This window comes from Meriones unguiculatus, chromosome 4 (genome assembly GCF_030254825.1).
Source record: "Meriones unguiculatus strain TT.TT164.6M chromosome 4, Bangor_MerUng_6.1, whole genome shotgun sequence".
In the NCBI taxonomy this organism is placed as follows: domain Eukaryota; kingdom Metazoa; phylum Chordata; class Mammalia; order Rodentia; family Muridae; genus Meriones; species Meriones unguiculatus.
The window spans coordinates 25,140,244-25,157,579 of NC_083352.1; the positions used below are offsets into that span (position 1 = coordinate 25,140,244).

The 17,336-nt window shown below is 36.9% G+C and overlaps 1 protein-coding gene across 4 annotated transcripts in view; it reads left to right on the forward strand.

Moving 5' to 3' along the window:
- Nucleotides 1–16,592, forward strand: part of Tex15 (testis expressed 15, meiosis and synapsis associated) — a 77,120-nt gene extending 60,528 nt beyond the window's left edge. For all 4 annotated transcript variants that reach the window (XM_060381598.1, XM_060381599.1, XM_060381600.1 and 1 more), the window contains 4 exons: nt 402–7,420; nt 9,601–9,653; nt 12,324–13,564; nt 16,508–16,592. In XM_060381598.1, the coding sequence (XP_060237581.1) occupies nt 402–7,420; nt 9,601–9,653; nt 12,324–13,564; nt 16,508–16,545 (8,351 nt within the window). In that variant the 3' untranslated portion in view covers nt 16,546–16,592. The remainder of the gene's footprint in view (nt 1–401; nt 7,421–9,600; nt 9,654–12,323; nt 13,565–16,507) is intronic.
- Nucleotides 16,593–17,336: the final 744 nt, after the last annotated feature.

Sequence of the window (17,336 nt, forward strand, 5' to 3'; positions counted from 1 at the left end):
CAGTAGCCAAGGATGACCTTTAGCTTCTGGTTTCCCTGCCTTAGTCTCCCAAATGCTGGGATTACAAATATGTGCCCTCACCTGGTTTTATGCAGTGCTGGAAACTCCTTCCATTATCTGAGTCTCAGGAACCAAACTCAGGTTGTCAACCCTGGCAGCAAGCAGTTTTACCTACTGAGCTTAATATTTCTATTTTTTAATTTATCAGAATTCACTTCTTATCAAATAGGTTTTTTTTTAAGTTGCTAGACTAGGGTCATACTTTACATTGCAACATTTTTGTTCCTTATTGATATTTTCTCTTTCTGCTGTTTGTACTAAGAACAGATATTCACCACTGGGTTATTAAATGAGTGCTCAGTTCAAATTATTCATGACATATTTTATTTATGTTCCCACAGAAAGAGCATGTTCTCTGAATAACTGTACAATTGCCAAAAGAATTGGAAAAGGAAAAGATGCTACAGTCATCTTTGAGCACTTCAGGAAACCTGTCAATCCGTTTGTTCAGGAAAATTGTCCGTGCAAAGCACTAAATTCAGCAATGGATTCTTTCAACTCAGATACTTGTAATTCATATGGAATTGTACAAAATGGAAATAGTTCTGTGCTAGAAGCATACAGAAGACAGACAGAAAATTCATCAGAAATTAGAGATGCTTCTCAAGTATACACACACAACTCAAGTCTTCCTTTCATGCCTACTGATAACACAGCAAACGATAATGGTGACCAGTTCAGTGTGACCTATCTTAGAAGTATTTTAAGTAGTATTTCTGCTGCTTTTCCTTCTCAAAACAATAGTGGCTCAAGTACAGTTATTACTTCAAAACTCATTAAGGACCCAAGACTGATCAAGAGAGAGCAAAGCTTGAGAAAACAAAACAATACTGCACATTTGAGTGATGTTTTGTCATTTGATAAGAATTTGGGTGATGGTAATTCACAAATAAAGCTGACTAGTTCCATGTCTTCATCTGAAGTTTCCCCTACTGATCATGCTGACACTAAGTGCTTGGATGCCTCTGGCTTCACATTGTCTTCTGAAAGTTCACACTGTCAGACTCACAGTATGGGCTCAAAGGACTATGACTGTGGAGCATCCAGTAAAATTGCTGTTACAGAACAATGTAAAGAGCAACAAAAGTTGGCCTTCCCTAGTTCGTTATCAAACACGTTTTCAGATGTTGGGAAACAAAAACACAATGAAGAAGAGGCTCAGAGAGTCGAAAAGAGAAGCAACATCCCAGTTTTAACTGAGCCAGACAATGAGTCACAAAACTTCTATGACTCAGAAAGTACTGGGAGCAGAGATTCTCAGAATCACATCTCTCAGAAATCACAGTCTTCTGATTTAAACAGTATATATAAGGTTGGTCACCAGATGTCTACAGTCTTCCCAGTCCAGAAGAAAGGAAACCTCTGTGAATACATGCAAAATACTGGAATGATGAGAGCTTTCATCGGCCCAGAAGACAGTTCTAAACATGGAGTAAACCAGACTTGGTGGAAAGAAACTGTTAATTGCTTTACTGCCAAAAGTAGTCCAGTTGATAATTGCAGTACATTGCACCAGGAATACAAAGAAGGTGGAAATCTTAATTCTGTAAGGGGAAATTGTGAAAAAATACCAGCTACTCATAAGTTACAAATGCCCAAATCTCCCATATCTACCACAAGGGATAAAAAGGAACTAGATAGTGCAACATTGGAAGAAGAGTGTAATCTTACTCCAGATACAGTGTGTCTTTCACAAAAGCATCTTCAACACTCCTTGGACTGTGAAGATAATATTCATACGGATTTTTCCATGTCTCAAGGGCCAATAGATTTGAAAGTACAAAATAATCAGAACTTTGTTAACATTTTGACTGATGCTTTTCATGAAACAAAAGATGTTCCCCTGGCCAGAGAACAACTCATAGATAAAGTTATTTCATCTTCTGCCATTGACATAGCTCTTGACAGTACAGGTTACAACATAACTGGAGAATATGCATTCAACCAGAGGGAAAATGAAAATGAGGCAGTGTCATTAGATAACCTTCAAAAAGAAGAAACTTCTACTAGTAAAGATGATGTACAGGATCACAGCCTATCTCATGATGCAGAGTTGAGCTGTGATCTAAATTTGAAAATTAATTTGCAAGAGCAAAGAAATGATGAAAATGCAAATGAGGCTAAAGAGAGAGATAATACTTCGTTTCCAGAATACAACACATATAACATAAATGAAAGTGAGAAGCAAGATTTTCATGCAAATGACCTTTCCACCAATATAGTTGAAATGAGAGAAATTAAGAGTAGCACCAAAGGAGAAATTCAGAATTCTGAAGAATGTTTCACATTTAACTCAACTTGTGGAAAGAAAGATAATCCAGCAGAAACTGCATCGTCAGAGAGTGAAGATAGTACGGATGCTATGAAACAAGGACATGCGCCAAATGATGGAGAAGGCAAAGGACACTTGGTGTCCACGTTTCCAGAAATTGAAGGTTCTACAGTGTCAGAGGCCTTAAATGCTACAGATCAAGTAGTTAGTACTACTGTCCTTAAACTAAGCACAAATCATGGAGATCATCAAAAATACCAGCTAAAAGAAACTTGTTCCTCTGATAGTTCAGATTTGAGTTTAGTAAAACATAGCATTTTTGATTGTGAAACTGATACTCATAACGGTAAATTACAAGACTTTGATCAATCAGCAAATGAGAATTCAGTTCTTCAAACTTCTGAATTGGGAAGTGTAATTGAGGTAGAACTTGAAGAATGTGATGATTCTTCTTTATTTCAACGAAAAATACCAAGCCATGAAAATGATCTTTATGAAGAATTTGAGTTATATGAGTCTCTAAAATCTCGTATTGATTGGGAAGGCCTGTTTGGAAACAGTTATGAAGAGATGGAAACCTCAAGTTTTGCAAGAAGGGAGGGTGTGGATCAGCACCATTCTCCAGAGTTTAACTGTGTTTCTTTTTCTCCGCAAAAGGACAAAGGAGAGCTCCACAACCCAGTTTTTCTTCCAGATCTACAAGTTACAATTACAAACTTCATTAGTCTAAGAATCAGTTCCACTGATGATGAGTCTTTAGAGTTGAAAGATAATTTTTACAAGCCTGTAACTGAATCTGCAGAGCCAGAAGCTAATACGGAAGGAAAAACTTCTGGATTTGGCATTCACTCCCAATCTCCTGGAGAAAATTCAAGTTTTTCATGTGAAAATAAGTTTGGTAATTCAGTGCAAGAATCGGGACATGTGAGCAAATCTAAACTCTCCCATTCATCCAGCTCGAGTCATAATACACATGTGAATCACATGTCTGCAAAACCAAGCAGTGACTCTTTGTCTACTGAACCATCTGTCACAATCAATGATAATAGTAAATGTCCCACAAAGTCAAAGCTTGACTTTAATGCTACTAGAAAAAAAAAGGACATGGAATCAAAAAATAGCAAAAGAAACCTGCGTGCATCTCCTAGGGGTCAGAACATATCTCATAAGGATTTCAGGGAGAATGAAACTCACGATAAGAGGAAGAAGCCAACAAGTCATGACTCCTCTGACCATTTTTTTTCCTTGTCCCAAGGACGGATTAAAACATTTTCACAGTCACAGAAGCACATTAGGAATGTACTGGATATTCTAAATAGTGAAGCATCTTTATGTAAAAGCAAACATCTGTCCAGAAAACTGGACAAAGCTGTTCTTCACTTAAAAAAGGCGCATAGAAGACTTCATACATCATTGCAGCTTATATCTAAAGTGGGGAAAAAAAGAAAGGGCCCATTACCAAAAGCATATGCAGTAATATGCAATAATTTCTGGGAAAGTTGTGATCTTCAAGGTAGTTTGATGTCTGAAAGAAGATATTCTACTAAGCATGTTTTGTCCAAAAGAAGATATGACAGACAGGGAGATAAAAGATTTTTAAGATTTGATATTGATGAGTCCTTGGCCCCGGTATCAAAGCACAGATCTTATAGAGAGAGAATTGCAGAGTGTCTATCAGGTGAAATTATGTCTGGGCATGTTTCCAGTAGTCTGAGTACTTTCCATGTGAGAGAATTTTGTGATGAAGAGCAACTTCCTGAATCACAGTTACCCCTAGCTTATACATCCCAGAGTATCAATGAGTTGGAATACACTAACAACATTGTGGGAAATACAGGCTCTTCTGAACTTGAGCATTTTTCTGACACAAGTGGTTACACTCTTTACCCAGAAGAAACACTAACTGAAAAAGAGTATCAGACTGATACACAGCTATCTAATAGTGACTCTGCAAAGCTTGAAAACCATTCAACACATAATATTAAGGATATAACAGAAGACTGTAATTCTGAAGATAAAACAGCTGTATGTGAAAGCAATTCAGTGCCTTTAAGTTTTGTAAAAGAAAACACAAGTCATAGTCCAGAGAAAAGTTATGATGCAACCTGTATAGCTAACAATGACATACTTGTTTCAGTTGTAGACTCAAACAAGAAGCGCTGTTTAAATGTTGATGTCTGTGAACAAGATAACCTTGTATCTAATGGTACTAGAAATGGAGACGCAATTTTTCCTGTAGAAAAGTGTACAGTTCCTGTGGAGATCACACCAAGTATTCCGACAGGAAATATAGAAAGCAGAAGGTACATTATTCCTCCTTTGTCATCAAATGTAGTGACAGCTGGTGAGGAAGACTCTTCCGTGGGGGGAAATGAATTCTTCTGCGTAAGTGAGAATGAGGTGAATGTTACTAAGCATTCTGTATTGGATCTAACATCAGTAACTGAAGAAAATAAAAGTTGTAAGAAAAATATAAGGACATTGTCTTCCAATGATAGTTCTCTGCTCTTAAGAGAGAACGTAAAGGGTCTTTCAAATAGATACATGGCTAAATACATCGAGGAGGAAAAAATGAGGAAAATTGAGCAAGCAATTTACAAGAACATGATTACTGAAGGCTCAGCTATTACTGTTAAATACAAACATCAAAATAAGATCCTAAAAGAAGAATCCTTACATGTAAACAAGAAAATACTTAGAAGCAACTTAACTGATTATCTGAGCATGAAAAATTCTACTGTAGAGACAGTTGCTTTAAAAAACATTCCTAGTCAGCTTATTGAAAGAAAGGAAGCAGGGGAAATTAAAGTAAGTAACAACTCTCACTCCAACTGTCTCTCCGAGCCAGCCATTGCAGGAACTAATCATAGGCCTGCTTTACATGAGAACTCTGCAGTCACTGATCTTGAGAAGGAATTAAAAGAACATCACTCAGTTAATAACACATCTCATGTAATGCAACTGTCTCAGATTTTACAGAGAGCAGATGAAGCAGCATCTTTGCAGATTTTAGAAGAAGAGGCTAAGGTTTGTCAAAATATTCTCCCTTTTTTTGTTGAAGCTTTTGAAAGACAGCAAGAATGTTCAGTTGACCAAATCCTGATTTCAAGAAAGCTGTTGGTAGAACAAAACTTGTGGAATAATTGTAGATTTATATTGAAACCATGTGCTATTGAAACTTGGGTAGAACTTCAAATGGCAATGGAAACTGTTCAGTTCATTGAAAACAAGAAAAGATTCTTAGAAGGTAAACCAACATTCCGAAGCTTGCTTTGGTATGATGAGTCCTTATACAGTGAGCTGCTTCAGAGGCCACGTGGATTTCAGCTGCAGTCCAATTTCTATCCTGGCTTTCAAGGACGACTAAAATATAATGCATTCTGTGAGTTACAAAATTACCATAATCAGTTACTTGAGTTCTTAACAGAAGCAGAAAAAGAAAATAATTCATACTATGCATTCTTAAAATACAAACGGCAAATTAAAGAATGTGAAGCCATAATGAAGCACTGTTCTGATTGCTTTGACTTCTGTCTTTCTGTTCCATTTGCCTGTGGAGTTAACTTTGGAAATAGTTTAGGAGACCTGGAAACCTTAAGAAAAAGTGCTCTCAAGTTGATCAGTATACATGGGGGCTCTTCTAAAGTCCATTCCTATCCAGGAAAAAAAGACCACTTGTGGATCATTATAGAAGTGGTCTCCTCAAAGGTTAGTTTTATCAAGAGCAACGAAGAAATAAGTATAAAAATCTGTCTTTATGGTCTGGAACATATATATTTTGATGCTGCAAAAAGTCTTGTATGGAAAGAAAAAAGCCACTTTCTCCCCAAAAGACATTCAGAAAAACACAGAGAAATGGAGGAAATAAATGAATGTGCTTTGATTAAGTTAAAGAAGATCTGTGATATTCTCTCTAAAGGTTTCAACAATGAGCCAACTAGTATTGGGCTTGAGGAAGATTCTATGGTTGCTTCCAGACAACCAGCTCAAGGTAGCATAACAAACTGTAGGCTAAACAAAGCTTGGCTTTCATATCCAGATATTTGTTGTATTAGTGACATACTGGATCAGGCTAAATCTGCAGACCTAGACAAGTTACGGGACCTTACTCTCAGATGTACAGATCACTTAGAAATTTTAAAAAAATATTTCCAGATGCTTCAAGAAGATAACATAGATAATATTTTTATCACAGAAGAAAATGTTTTAGATATGCTAAACAACCACAACCATGGAGCTGTCATTTTAAAGCCTGAAGCTGTTGATATTTACATTGAAATTGTCATGCTCTCAGAAACAGTTCATTACCTTAAAAACTCAGTAGCAAAGAAACTACACAACCAGAGGTTTCGAGGTATGCTCTGGTTTGATTGGTCTCTCCTTCCTGACCTTATTGGCTGCCAAGAAGAAATGGCTTCCATTTCAGTTGGTGACAACCAAACAGATTGCCTTTGGAAAGTGATAGAGACTGCTATTTCTCACATTAAAAAAGAGTTGGCTGTTATCTATGAATACAGTGAAGCTGTTAATTGTTCCTATGCTCTGCGTTTATTCTCCAGAGAACTTAAAGAACTTACAGGAATTAAAAGACTTCTAAATAAGTCTAAGCATTTACTTTCCACATATATTGACTTGGTACCACATACTGCATCTATAAATTATGGAAACAGTGTGGCAGAATTAGAACATAACTATAAGCAGTTTTTTATATTGCTGAAAAATATAATGTCTGTTCCTCAGAAAGATTTCGGAAAAATGGTCCACATTATAAAAGTTATGAAGACAATTGAACATATGAAGATGATAAGTGCTAAAGGTACTAAATTGTCTACTCATCTTCTCTTTTTCCAAATGCTGCGTAACAGAAGGAATGCTTTGCAACTAAGCAGAAAAGAAAAGATGGATATGCCCATCTCAGAACTTGAGGAGGACAACAGTCAACCCAAGATTTCTGTGCAGACACCCTCAGTTGCAGAAAGTACAATAAAAAACAGTTCCTCTAAAAAACGACCTGTGACTGTAGACACATGTGATCTCTCTCCAGGAAAAAGAAATACTAATGCTGCTTTCAGTTGTAAAAAGCAAAAGGTACAAATTCTTTTTTGTTTGTTTGTTTTGTCTTGTTTTTGGTTTCATTTTTTAGAAACAGGGTTTCTCTATGTAGGCTTTGCTGTCCTGGACTCAATTTGTAGACCAGCCTTGCCTGCCTCTTCCTCCCTGAGTGCTGGGGTTACAGGCATTTGCCACCATACCCAGCTAGGTAGAAATGTTTTAAAATCAAACTTGGCAAATATTCTTGAACATAACAAGCTTTCTCTAAAATATAGCTTACAGAATATAAAAGTTGAGGTTTGAAATTCTGCCTGCTTTTAGTATTAGATTAAATGACTCATATTCTTTACAAAATGATGTAATTTGAGGTACCTTGCAAGTACAAATTTTTCATTCTTTTTACTTTAGAAAGTATTTTGTGAAAGAATAAAGTTTAATAGCTAATAAGGGAGCATGTTCATTATTGTGAATGTGAGTGACCAGTTATTTATTGAGTAGTTTCTATGAGCAATGAACATTAAATGAACATTAAAAATTGGGTAAATCCTGTTAGAATAATAGGGCAGATATTTTTAATATACAGGTGTCATAGAGTTACAAAAGTCTCATGAATACATCTTATCAGCATTTATATAATATGTGTTTATTGATTTTTATTGTATTGAAATTAGAACCCAGACTCAGCATATGCTAGGCAAGTACTAGCCAGGAGCTGTGCTTCCAGACAATTTAAATTGGTGCCAGGAAGAGTGAGACAGGGCTTAAAGGAGGTTTTGTGGGTCTGAGAGTATAACACAGACCTTAGCAGGCTCCAGATCCCTATGTTCAACAGGGACGCACATACACACACGCGCGCGCGCGCGTGTGAAACTCAGGGGTACGTAGGGGGCAGTACCCCAGGTCTTAAAGGCCTAAGACTAAAGAATAATGTTATCTGTGAGATGTGTTGGTTTTAGGGTTTTGTTTTGTTAGTGATTTAAAAGACAATAAAATTCTGAGTATACTTAAAATGGTAAATCAGCCAAGACTAGAAATGGTGATGATTTTTTAGCAGAAGAATGGAATATTGGGCTGGAAAGATGGCCCAATGGTTCAGAGCACTGGCATTTCTTCCAGAGGTTCTTAGTTCAATTCCCAGCAACCTCACAACCATCTACAATGAGATCTGATGCCATCTTCTGGTGTGCAAGTATACATGTAGACAGAACATTGTATACATAAAAAATACATAAATAAATATTTTTTAAAAGGAATGGAAAATACAGTAAAAGTGCTTCAGATTTTGCTATTCTCCAGATTTGGTTAATTTGCATATATATAGTTTGTATCTTGGGAATGGCATCAAAGTGTGGACATGAAATTCATTTATGTTTCATGCACAGTACCCAAAGGTAATCCAAAGGTGATTTTGTAGTAATTTTAATTTCTGAATGGTACAAAAGGTTCCTTATGTGAACATTTCTGCGGTTCTGTGTCATAGCTCAGAGCACTGAGATTTTTGAAGGCTTTGCATTTGGGATTTAAAGATTAAGAGCAGTCATCTTGTATCTCACAGATAATACTTAGAGAATTCATAGATAGTTATTCATGTTTTACACAGACAAACATTCGGCTAAAACACACCTGTGCACATAAAAAGAAAAGCTTTTTTAAAAATAGTCATATATGCACTGAGTAGATGACTCAGTACGTAAAAGTACCTGCCCCATGCCTGGTGATCTGTGTTCAAAACTCAGGATCCTAAAGGAGAGAACTGACTCATGTCAATTGTCCTTTGACCTCTCCACATGCATACCCACATGCATGTCTTCACACAAATAAAGTGCAATGAAATACTTTTTCAAAAAAAAAAAGAAAAATTGTGGGTCTTCATGGCTTGTTTGCTAACAAGGGAACAATAAACTGGTCTTGGTGGCACAGCGCTCAGGAACGAGAGAGAGAGAAAGATCTCAAGTTGAGACTAACCCGAGTTACATAGTGAAGTCCTATCCACAGCAGAGAGGAAGCAGTTATAACTCATAAGGTTAGTCTTCAGTTTTAAAGCATGTGGGCAAGAATATTACAGATTTATTTTTTAAAGACGTTACTGTAAATATGAAATACTGTATGTAAGTCTAACAGTCCCTTTTTTGAATGGGTGAATAGATGGATGTTATAATATAGTTTGTCATCACTAATGTAAACGTGGGTGTTTATTTTTCTATTTTTTTTTATAGGTTACAATGAAAGATGTTGGAAACAGACAAAAGACAATATCCAATCATCTAAGGTAGAAGTTACCACCAATCCTTTGCATAAAATCCAAGTAAAAATGGGCAAATAATAAAGAAAAATAAAAGAATTTGTAGTTATGTGTAAACTATTGAATTATACCATGCAGCTTAGAAGACAAGCATGAGATGTACGCATTTGTTTCAGACTGAGGCCTAATGATCTTGAACTTCCCTCTAAATATTGAAGGCAAATGCCATGTAAGATTATGAACGTTAGCTAGGGCTCATATAAGGATGATTGCTAAACCGAGAAAGGAAGTTTATATTAACAGGCATTGCTTAGCAAACTGTTTTCTAGAAGTGCATTAAAGAATGAAGCAAGTAGCTGGGCATGGTGGTACGCACATGTGATCCCAGCACTCAGGGAGGTAGAGGCAGGGGTCATTGCTATGCGTTTGAAGCCAGCTTGGTCTACAAAGCAAGTCCAGGACAGCCAAGGCTACACAGAGAAACCTTATCTCAATGAATGAATGAATGAGGCAAGTAATTAATTTTGAAGTGGATTTTACATACTAAATTTCAAAATTGATTAAAGGGAAATTGCCATCTTATATCAATGGCACATAAATGGAAATGGTGAGTATATTACAGACAATATAAGAATCCTGTTTCATAGAAGGATGTTTTAACTGTAAAATAGGAAGATATACTCAAAGGCTATATTTTTTTTCTTTTTTTAGTTTTTTGAGACAGGATTTCTCTGTTGCGTTGGCTGTCCTAGAACTCATTTTTTAGACCAAGCTGGCCTTGAACACAGAAATCATCCTGCTGCTGCCTCCCAAGTGCTGGGATTAAAGGTATGCCATTTGAGCAGGAAAACTCAAATGACATAAAGAAAAGAGAAGGGAATTGTAGTGCTGCTGAAACAAATGTTAAGGAAGACAGTGCCTTAGTAACTTGTGACCAAAAGGATATAGATGCCACAACCAGCCAAAAGCTATTTCTAAAACTGATAAGTTAACTACAGAAAATTCACTAAAATACTTACATTTTTATCATTTTGTGCTAAATCATTTATCTCTATAAAATTTTGGATTTCTGACTATCCATTTTTTTCCATTTTATGAAGGCTAATAAGTAATATATATAAAGGAAGAACAAACAGCTTCCTTTCTTGATTTTTTTTTCTCTTTTAAAACAATATTACATTTCTATAATTCTTTTCATAGCATATGTGACTCTGAATTATTGTAAAGTGACATATAAAAACTGAATAGCCAGGCTTGGTGGCAGAAGTTTGTAATCCCAGCACACAGAGAGGCAGAGGCAGGGATCTCTGTGAGTTTGAGACCTGCCTGGTCTACAAAGTGAGTCCAGGACAGCCAAGGCTATGCACACAAAATGAACAAATAAAACCTGTCTCAGAAAAAAAAAAAATGTACCAGAGGGTAATATACACCAGTGTAATTATCTTAGTCTTGATAACTGAGTCTTTGCTGCTTTAAAGAATTAAACTAAGTCAGCAAAAAAGTTAATTCTGCTACAAGGTTGACACAGAGGACTACTTAGAAATTAATATCCTCTGAAGGGACAGACCACTTGAAGTCTACATAAGAATTCATCACTGAAAATAAAATTAAAGACAAATTATCTGCTCTGGAAACTCAGTATATAGCATTAGGTGACAATATGGGTTGTCCACAGAGGAGGACATTGCTACCAGTCCTAATGAGACCTGATAAGCTAGGATCAAATGGAAGGGGAGGAGGACCTCCCCTATCAGTGGACTGTGAGAGGAACAGGGAGGAGGTGAGGGTGGGAGGGATTGGGAGGAGGCTACAGCTGGGATATAAAGTAAATAAATTGTAATCAATATAAAAAATGGCCCTTTGATTTCCTCAGAAGGGTACAGAGACTCTAGGCCAAAGATAAATTCCTCTCAACTCTGCAGAAATAGTACTTTTTTTTTTTTTTTTTTTTTTACTTTCTCAACATACTTTGGCTGTTGATACTGCAATAGTTGCCTAATTAAGACTTTAAACTTACTTTTTATGCCACGAATATTAAATTGGCAAGAATTGTGCAGGTCTATCTTATCCTCAGAAGATGAGCAAACAGAAACATATTTTTTTAACAGGGAAAAGGAGAGGCTTTTAGTGGTAGGGACCCACGACTGGTAGTGACACCAAAAGAGATGGAGACGGGGAAGATAGCCAATGAGGAGTCATGGAGCCTGTCAGTGGATTGGCAGTCTGCAGACTAGAACATTTCAATAATGGTGCTTTCCTACTTTTAACATGTTTTATTAGAAAAATTTCAAATCACTCGGTCATCTAACACAGTATGTTTTGAAATGTGGAGACTATCATCTTCAACAAGAACCATATCTAAATTCAAACTGAGGGCGCAAAACTGGAAAGTATTTTACTTGTATACTTCCAGTAAAATTAGAACATGTCAATCTTATGAATTCTTTGGTTTTTCGAGACAGAGTTTCTCTGTGTATGTAGCCTTGGCTGTCCTGGACTCACTTTGTAGACCAGGCTGGCCTCAGACTCACAGAGATCTGCCTGCCTCTGCCTCCCTGTGTGCTGGAATAAAAGGCGTGTGCTGCCACATCCAGCTTCTTGTGAATTCTTAAACTAAATAAAAATTTCAAATGTTTATCTGTTAAAATGTTATAACTGTATCTTTAAAGTTGCTTGTATTTATATTACACTCAATAGTGCTACAGGATTTCATTCTGAAGATGAAAACAAAATAGAATCAAATTCATCTAACAGTCTGAAAAGAAACTCTGCATCTCCAGAAATGGTCAGTAGACAAAGCTCAGCACCCGGCTCGCTTTCACCTGCTGAGACCATACAAGACACTTGTATACCAAAGTCAGAAAGCAAAGGAGAGTCAACAGAGAGCTCACCTGATGCTTCAGTATATCTCACTGAACAGCAGGAAAACTCAAATGACATAAAGAAAAGAGAAGGGAATTGTAGTGCTGCTGAAACAAATGTTAAGGAAGACAGTGCCTTAGTAACTTGTGACCAAAAGGATATAGATGCCACTTGCTCACCTGACAATACACCTGCACAGAAGTCACATGAAAATACACAGATCTCTCCTTCAAACATAAGAGCTGAAGGTGATGACCCTCTTGTCCTTAATGCGTCCATGCCCTCCGTGTCTGCTTCCCATTCTATGAAGGCCCTCCATAGTAATCTTGAAATGAGTGACACAGGCTTTCAACGTGAAGATCATGAAATACTAGATTTGTCTATTAAAGATTGTACATGCACCAGCTCTCCAGAAGCTGTGTGTATCCAGAACAAAATTCCTGTCCTGCAAGTAGATAAGATACATCCTATAAAACATGGATCATCAAAAGCGTGTATGAAGTATGCACCGAATGCCAATACTGCACCTTTTGGCTCACGTGGGAGCTCATCCTGTGCTCGGGGAGCAACACACCCTGCCCTCTCTGAACAAGATAAAGAGAATACAAAAGTCCTAACTCAGAAAGCTGGCACGTCCTGGAGTGCACCTCGACAGTCTGCGTGTGCTGGAGCATTTAATACTGCTGAGCGTTCATTTGGAATTTCACATCCATACTATTCTTGGTGTTTTTACCAGTACAGCAGCAGCAATGGCACTGCTGTTACTCACACCTACCAAGGGATGACAGCATATGAGATACAGCCACCTCCTCCTCCAATGTTGACTGCAGTTGCGAGTACTGTCCAGAACACGCATGTCAGTCGTTCATACTCTGAACATTTTAGTTACTTTGCTGGACAGCCACAAGCGAATGCCTTTATCCCAAGAAATGGGTTTCCAATATATCACATGCCCATTTCTTACAATTACCAACAACCAGTTTATTCACAGTTTGCTTCTCCTCAGCCAGTACCACAAGTCTCGGATCCCTACCCTCCTAACCCAGGTGTGGGTCCACAAGTTACTTGGACTTACGGTAAGTTGGCTGTTTCAGTGCTCGGGGCATTTTTATTTTTGGCTTTATGTTTATGTAAATGAATTTACAAGTGATGATCCATACAGCAGTTTTCTTTGTAGACTTACAGAATTGCTTCTGTACTGAGCAAATTTTGTTGAATTTTGTTTTAAGAGGTAAATCTAGTCAGAAAACAGAAAAGAAAATTGTTGTCAGTAATATATCTTTCAATAAATATCTTTAGGAAATAGCTATACCAATTACAGTGAAATTCATGCAATGATGAAACCATTAAGTCTTTTCATACACGTTTTTAATAACATGACTTTTTTTTAAACTAGCTTCACATATGTAGATAAATAAAAGAACAAAAATACTAAAATACACCAACAATTTAATCATCCACTCCCCTGTGGCAATCAGTGATAGGGTATGTGGAGAGTCTTCTTCTGCATGTTCGGATTTTATGTTAGGAAGCTTCATTTTGATAAATGGAGGAAAAGAGTGAAAAAACAAGTATAGGAAAGGGGAAATCATTAATTATTTAAGCAACCTTTTTTCTTGCTCAATTTTCTAATACTTTCGTATAAGTGAATGCCATTAATTGGTAGGTATTAGGCTAAAAACTTAGTAGACTTTGCCTCTTAAACTAATTTTTTTCTATAAAGCACTAGTTGTAAAATATCACATTAAAGCCAGGCGGTGGCGTCACGTGCCTTTAATCCCAGCACTTGGAGGCCAGAGGTAGGCAGATCACTGTGAGTTCAGAGATAGCCTGTTCCACAAAGTAAGTCCAAGACAGCCAGAGCTACACAGACAAACCCTGTCTTGAAAAAATAAAACAAAAACAATCACATTAAATACAGGTTAAAAAGTAGGGTTTATTTAGTCCCACAGTTTATGGAATACAGTTCATTATAAAAAGGTGTGGCAGCAAAGCATTTGGTAAGCTGATTACAGTACATAGGCAGGAAGCAAAAAGACATGGTGCTCCAAAATGCAAGTGTTGTTTGCATGTTTCAAATTAAGGAGAATCAAACAAATTTTTTAACTACTCTCCTGAAACCAATTACATAAAGTACCCAAATATTCTCTCATCACAGATAAAATATCCTTTAAACTTAAAAAAAGAAAATAATTGTTAGTGTCTTAGAGAAACACAAGCGAATTTCGTTTAAGCAGTTGTTTTCAACCTCTTACTTAATATGTAGAACTTAATAGGTAGAAAAGCTTATTTGAGGTATTATTTGTCTCAATTGGAACGGAAGTAATGTTGAATAAGTCTGTTCTTTTCCACTCCCTCCCGCCATGGCTGGGGTCCCTAGCACCTTAAATAGCCATGAGAAGTGCTCTTTGAGCTATAAGCCAGCCCAATATAATTCTATTTATAATTTAGAAATTTTAACCAGGAGTGAGGATTCGTAGCTGTATTCTGAGTTTTTAGAAAGTGGAGCAGAAGAGTCAAGAGTTCTGGGGCAGACTTGGCTATAAAATGAGGTTCATGTTTGCATTGACCATGACGAGAGAGAGAAAAATCTGCAGCACCACTACAATCGAGTTACTATTGATTCATTATAAACTGTGGAATTGTTAAGAGCCCAGGTGAGAAGGTTACAGACCATCACACATACAAGGCCAAATTGGTGTCCTTTTAGCTGGCAGCCAATAACTAGCAGGCTTTTCACCACAGACCTCTTGGCACCAGAGCTCAGGAGAACAGCGTTTCAAAACAAAACACCCACAGTGACATCATTGTGAGGTGCAGGTCAGGAGGACCTTCTAGCATTTATTTTGGCAGAACACATCAGTTGTTCTGGTTATACATCTGGGCCATAACCAGGCTCATGGAAGGTCCCAGATGTGTTGCCAAGGCGGACATGACTCTTCAGGGAGATTAGAGGTTGCAAAGTGCCTGAGCAGACACAAGGCCAGAGTGAGAGAGGAGGACAAGAAGGCACCACCTCAGTCACTTCAGAATAGCGTTCCAGTTCTTTCCTGGGGTTCCCGTACTTGCAGGTCTCACTGAAGCTGTTGCTGTTCTACTTAACAGGCCCTCTAGTACCACAGTGATACTTTCTGCATTCTTCTCTAACATGATAAAACCTATTGCATGGTAGTATAACTAGGTACCTTTTTCTTCCCTCTCTGCCCTGCCAAATGAGTCCAGACAGGACAGAATGGTTAGCCTGAGAAAGCCTAGAGGAGAGAAGAGGGAGAAAGCGTGGCTGTGCATTTCCCTTCCGGTTGATGCCATCGGTGGTGCTGTCAGGTAGACACCAACCACAGTAGACATGGCAGATTCATGACTTAGACAACTCAGTTTCTGAAATGGGAAGTCTTGATTGTAATGTCCACAAAGTTGCACATGGTTTGAACATTCTTCTGTTACTAACAGTTAAACCATTTGTGATGGTAAAAAAAAAGGTCAGTCTGGTATCAAGCCCAGCTGTGACTCAGAAATCTTATTTATTGCTTGATCCAGTGAAGCAGAAAAGAAAGAATTAAGTATTAAAATATCAGAAATCCCTTTTTAAAAGTAGGAGACAATTGTGGTATTACCAGTTCATCTTTTAGTTTCGTTGGTGTAAACAATGAACAGAAGTCACTAATCACAGTACATGCATATTTAAAAGATGCAAATATCCTGTTAACACCTTTATTGCTTAGGATGCTTGTGTTTTACACCAGACAATGAAGCTAAATTAAGATACTTGAAATTTGTATGCCAAACATAGTGTGTCCTATAGTCTAATTTTCACGAATATCCAAGATACAGATGAGGAAACTACCACCCAGAGAACCTTAAATTACCTTCTTGGGATTCTCTAAATGTTAGAGGCACAGTTGGATCTCAGCCTCTTTGACTTTAACTTAACTCAGACTATTTCTATTATATGCTACTACTTAGTATTAGTCTATATCATTAGTACACCTCAAATCTTTGCTTTTGTTTTTTTCTTCCAGCTCCATGGCAACAGGATCCATTTCCGCCAAGGCATTAAAAATAAAGCTCTTCATACTGAAATAAATGCAACTGTTTTCTCAAGTATTTTTGCCTACGTATTTTTTTTACACCTGCATAATTTGCTTTAGTGTTCAGTAATTTTAAAGGTATATAAGTGTAGCATGTCAGATAACGTTTATAAAATGTGTGATTATAATAGTGTATCACATAAAATAATGGGAAATTACTTTTTAACATCTGAATATGAAAAAATACTTTCATGCAGTTATAAAGGGGCTTATTTCAGTGTTTAGTATTACCAGTATTGAGCGGCAATGGCAAAAATAACCAGGTTTTGTTTCTGTTTTCAATACACTGTTATGATATTTTACCATTTTATTGTATTTAAAAAGAGGAAAAGTTTTCTTGGATTAGTCAGTCATTAGACAGGGATTTTGATAACTCTCTCTACTTTATTCATACAATTTGTAATCCTATATTTTGGTGAGCTCCTTTACTTTTATCTATCATTTTTACTCAAAATGTTTATAAACACTAAAGTAGTTTCTATGTTTTCACTGCTTGCTTAAGGTGACATCAGAATTCAGAGACATTTCCACAGGATACTCTCTCAGAATTGTTTCTTGAATATTTGAATGGTGGTTCTAACTTTTTACACATCATATGTTTTCACATAACTTAGCCCATATTGGAACATAGTAGCATTTTAATGCTTTAGCTGTTTTCATCTTCAACATTGTGAGCATGTGGAGTTTTTCTTATTAGTGATCACTATTAGCAAACAGAATATAGAACATAGTCTTGGATGGTGTCTCTACACATCCGTTA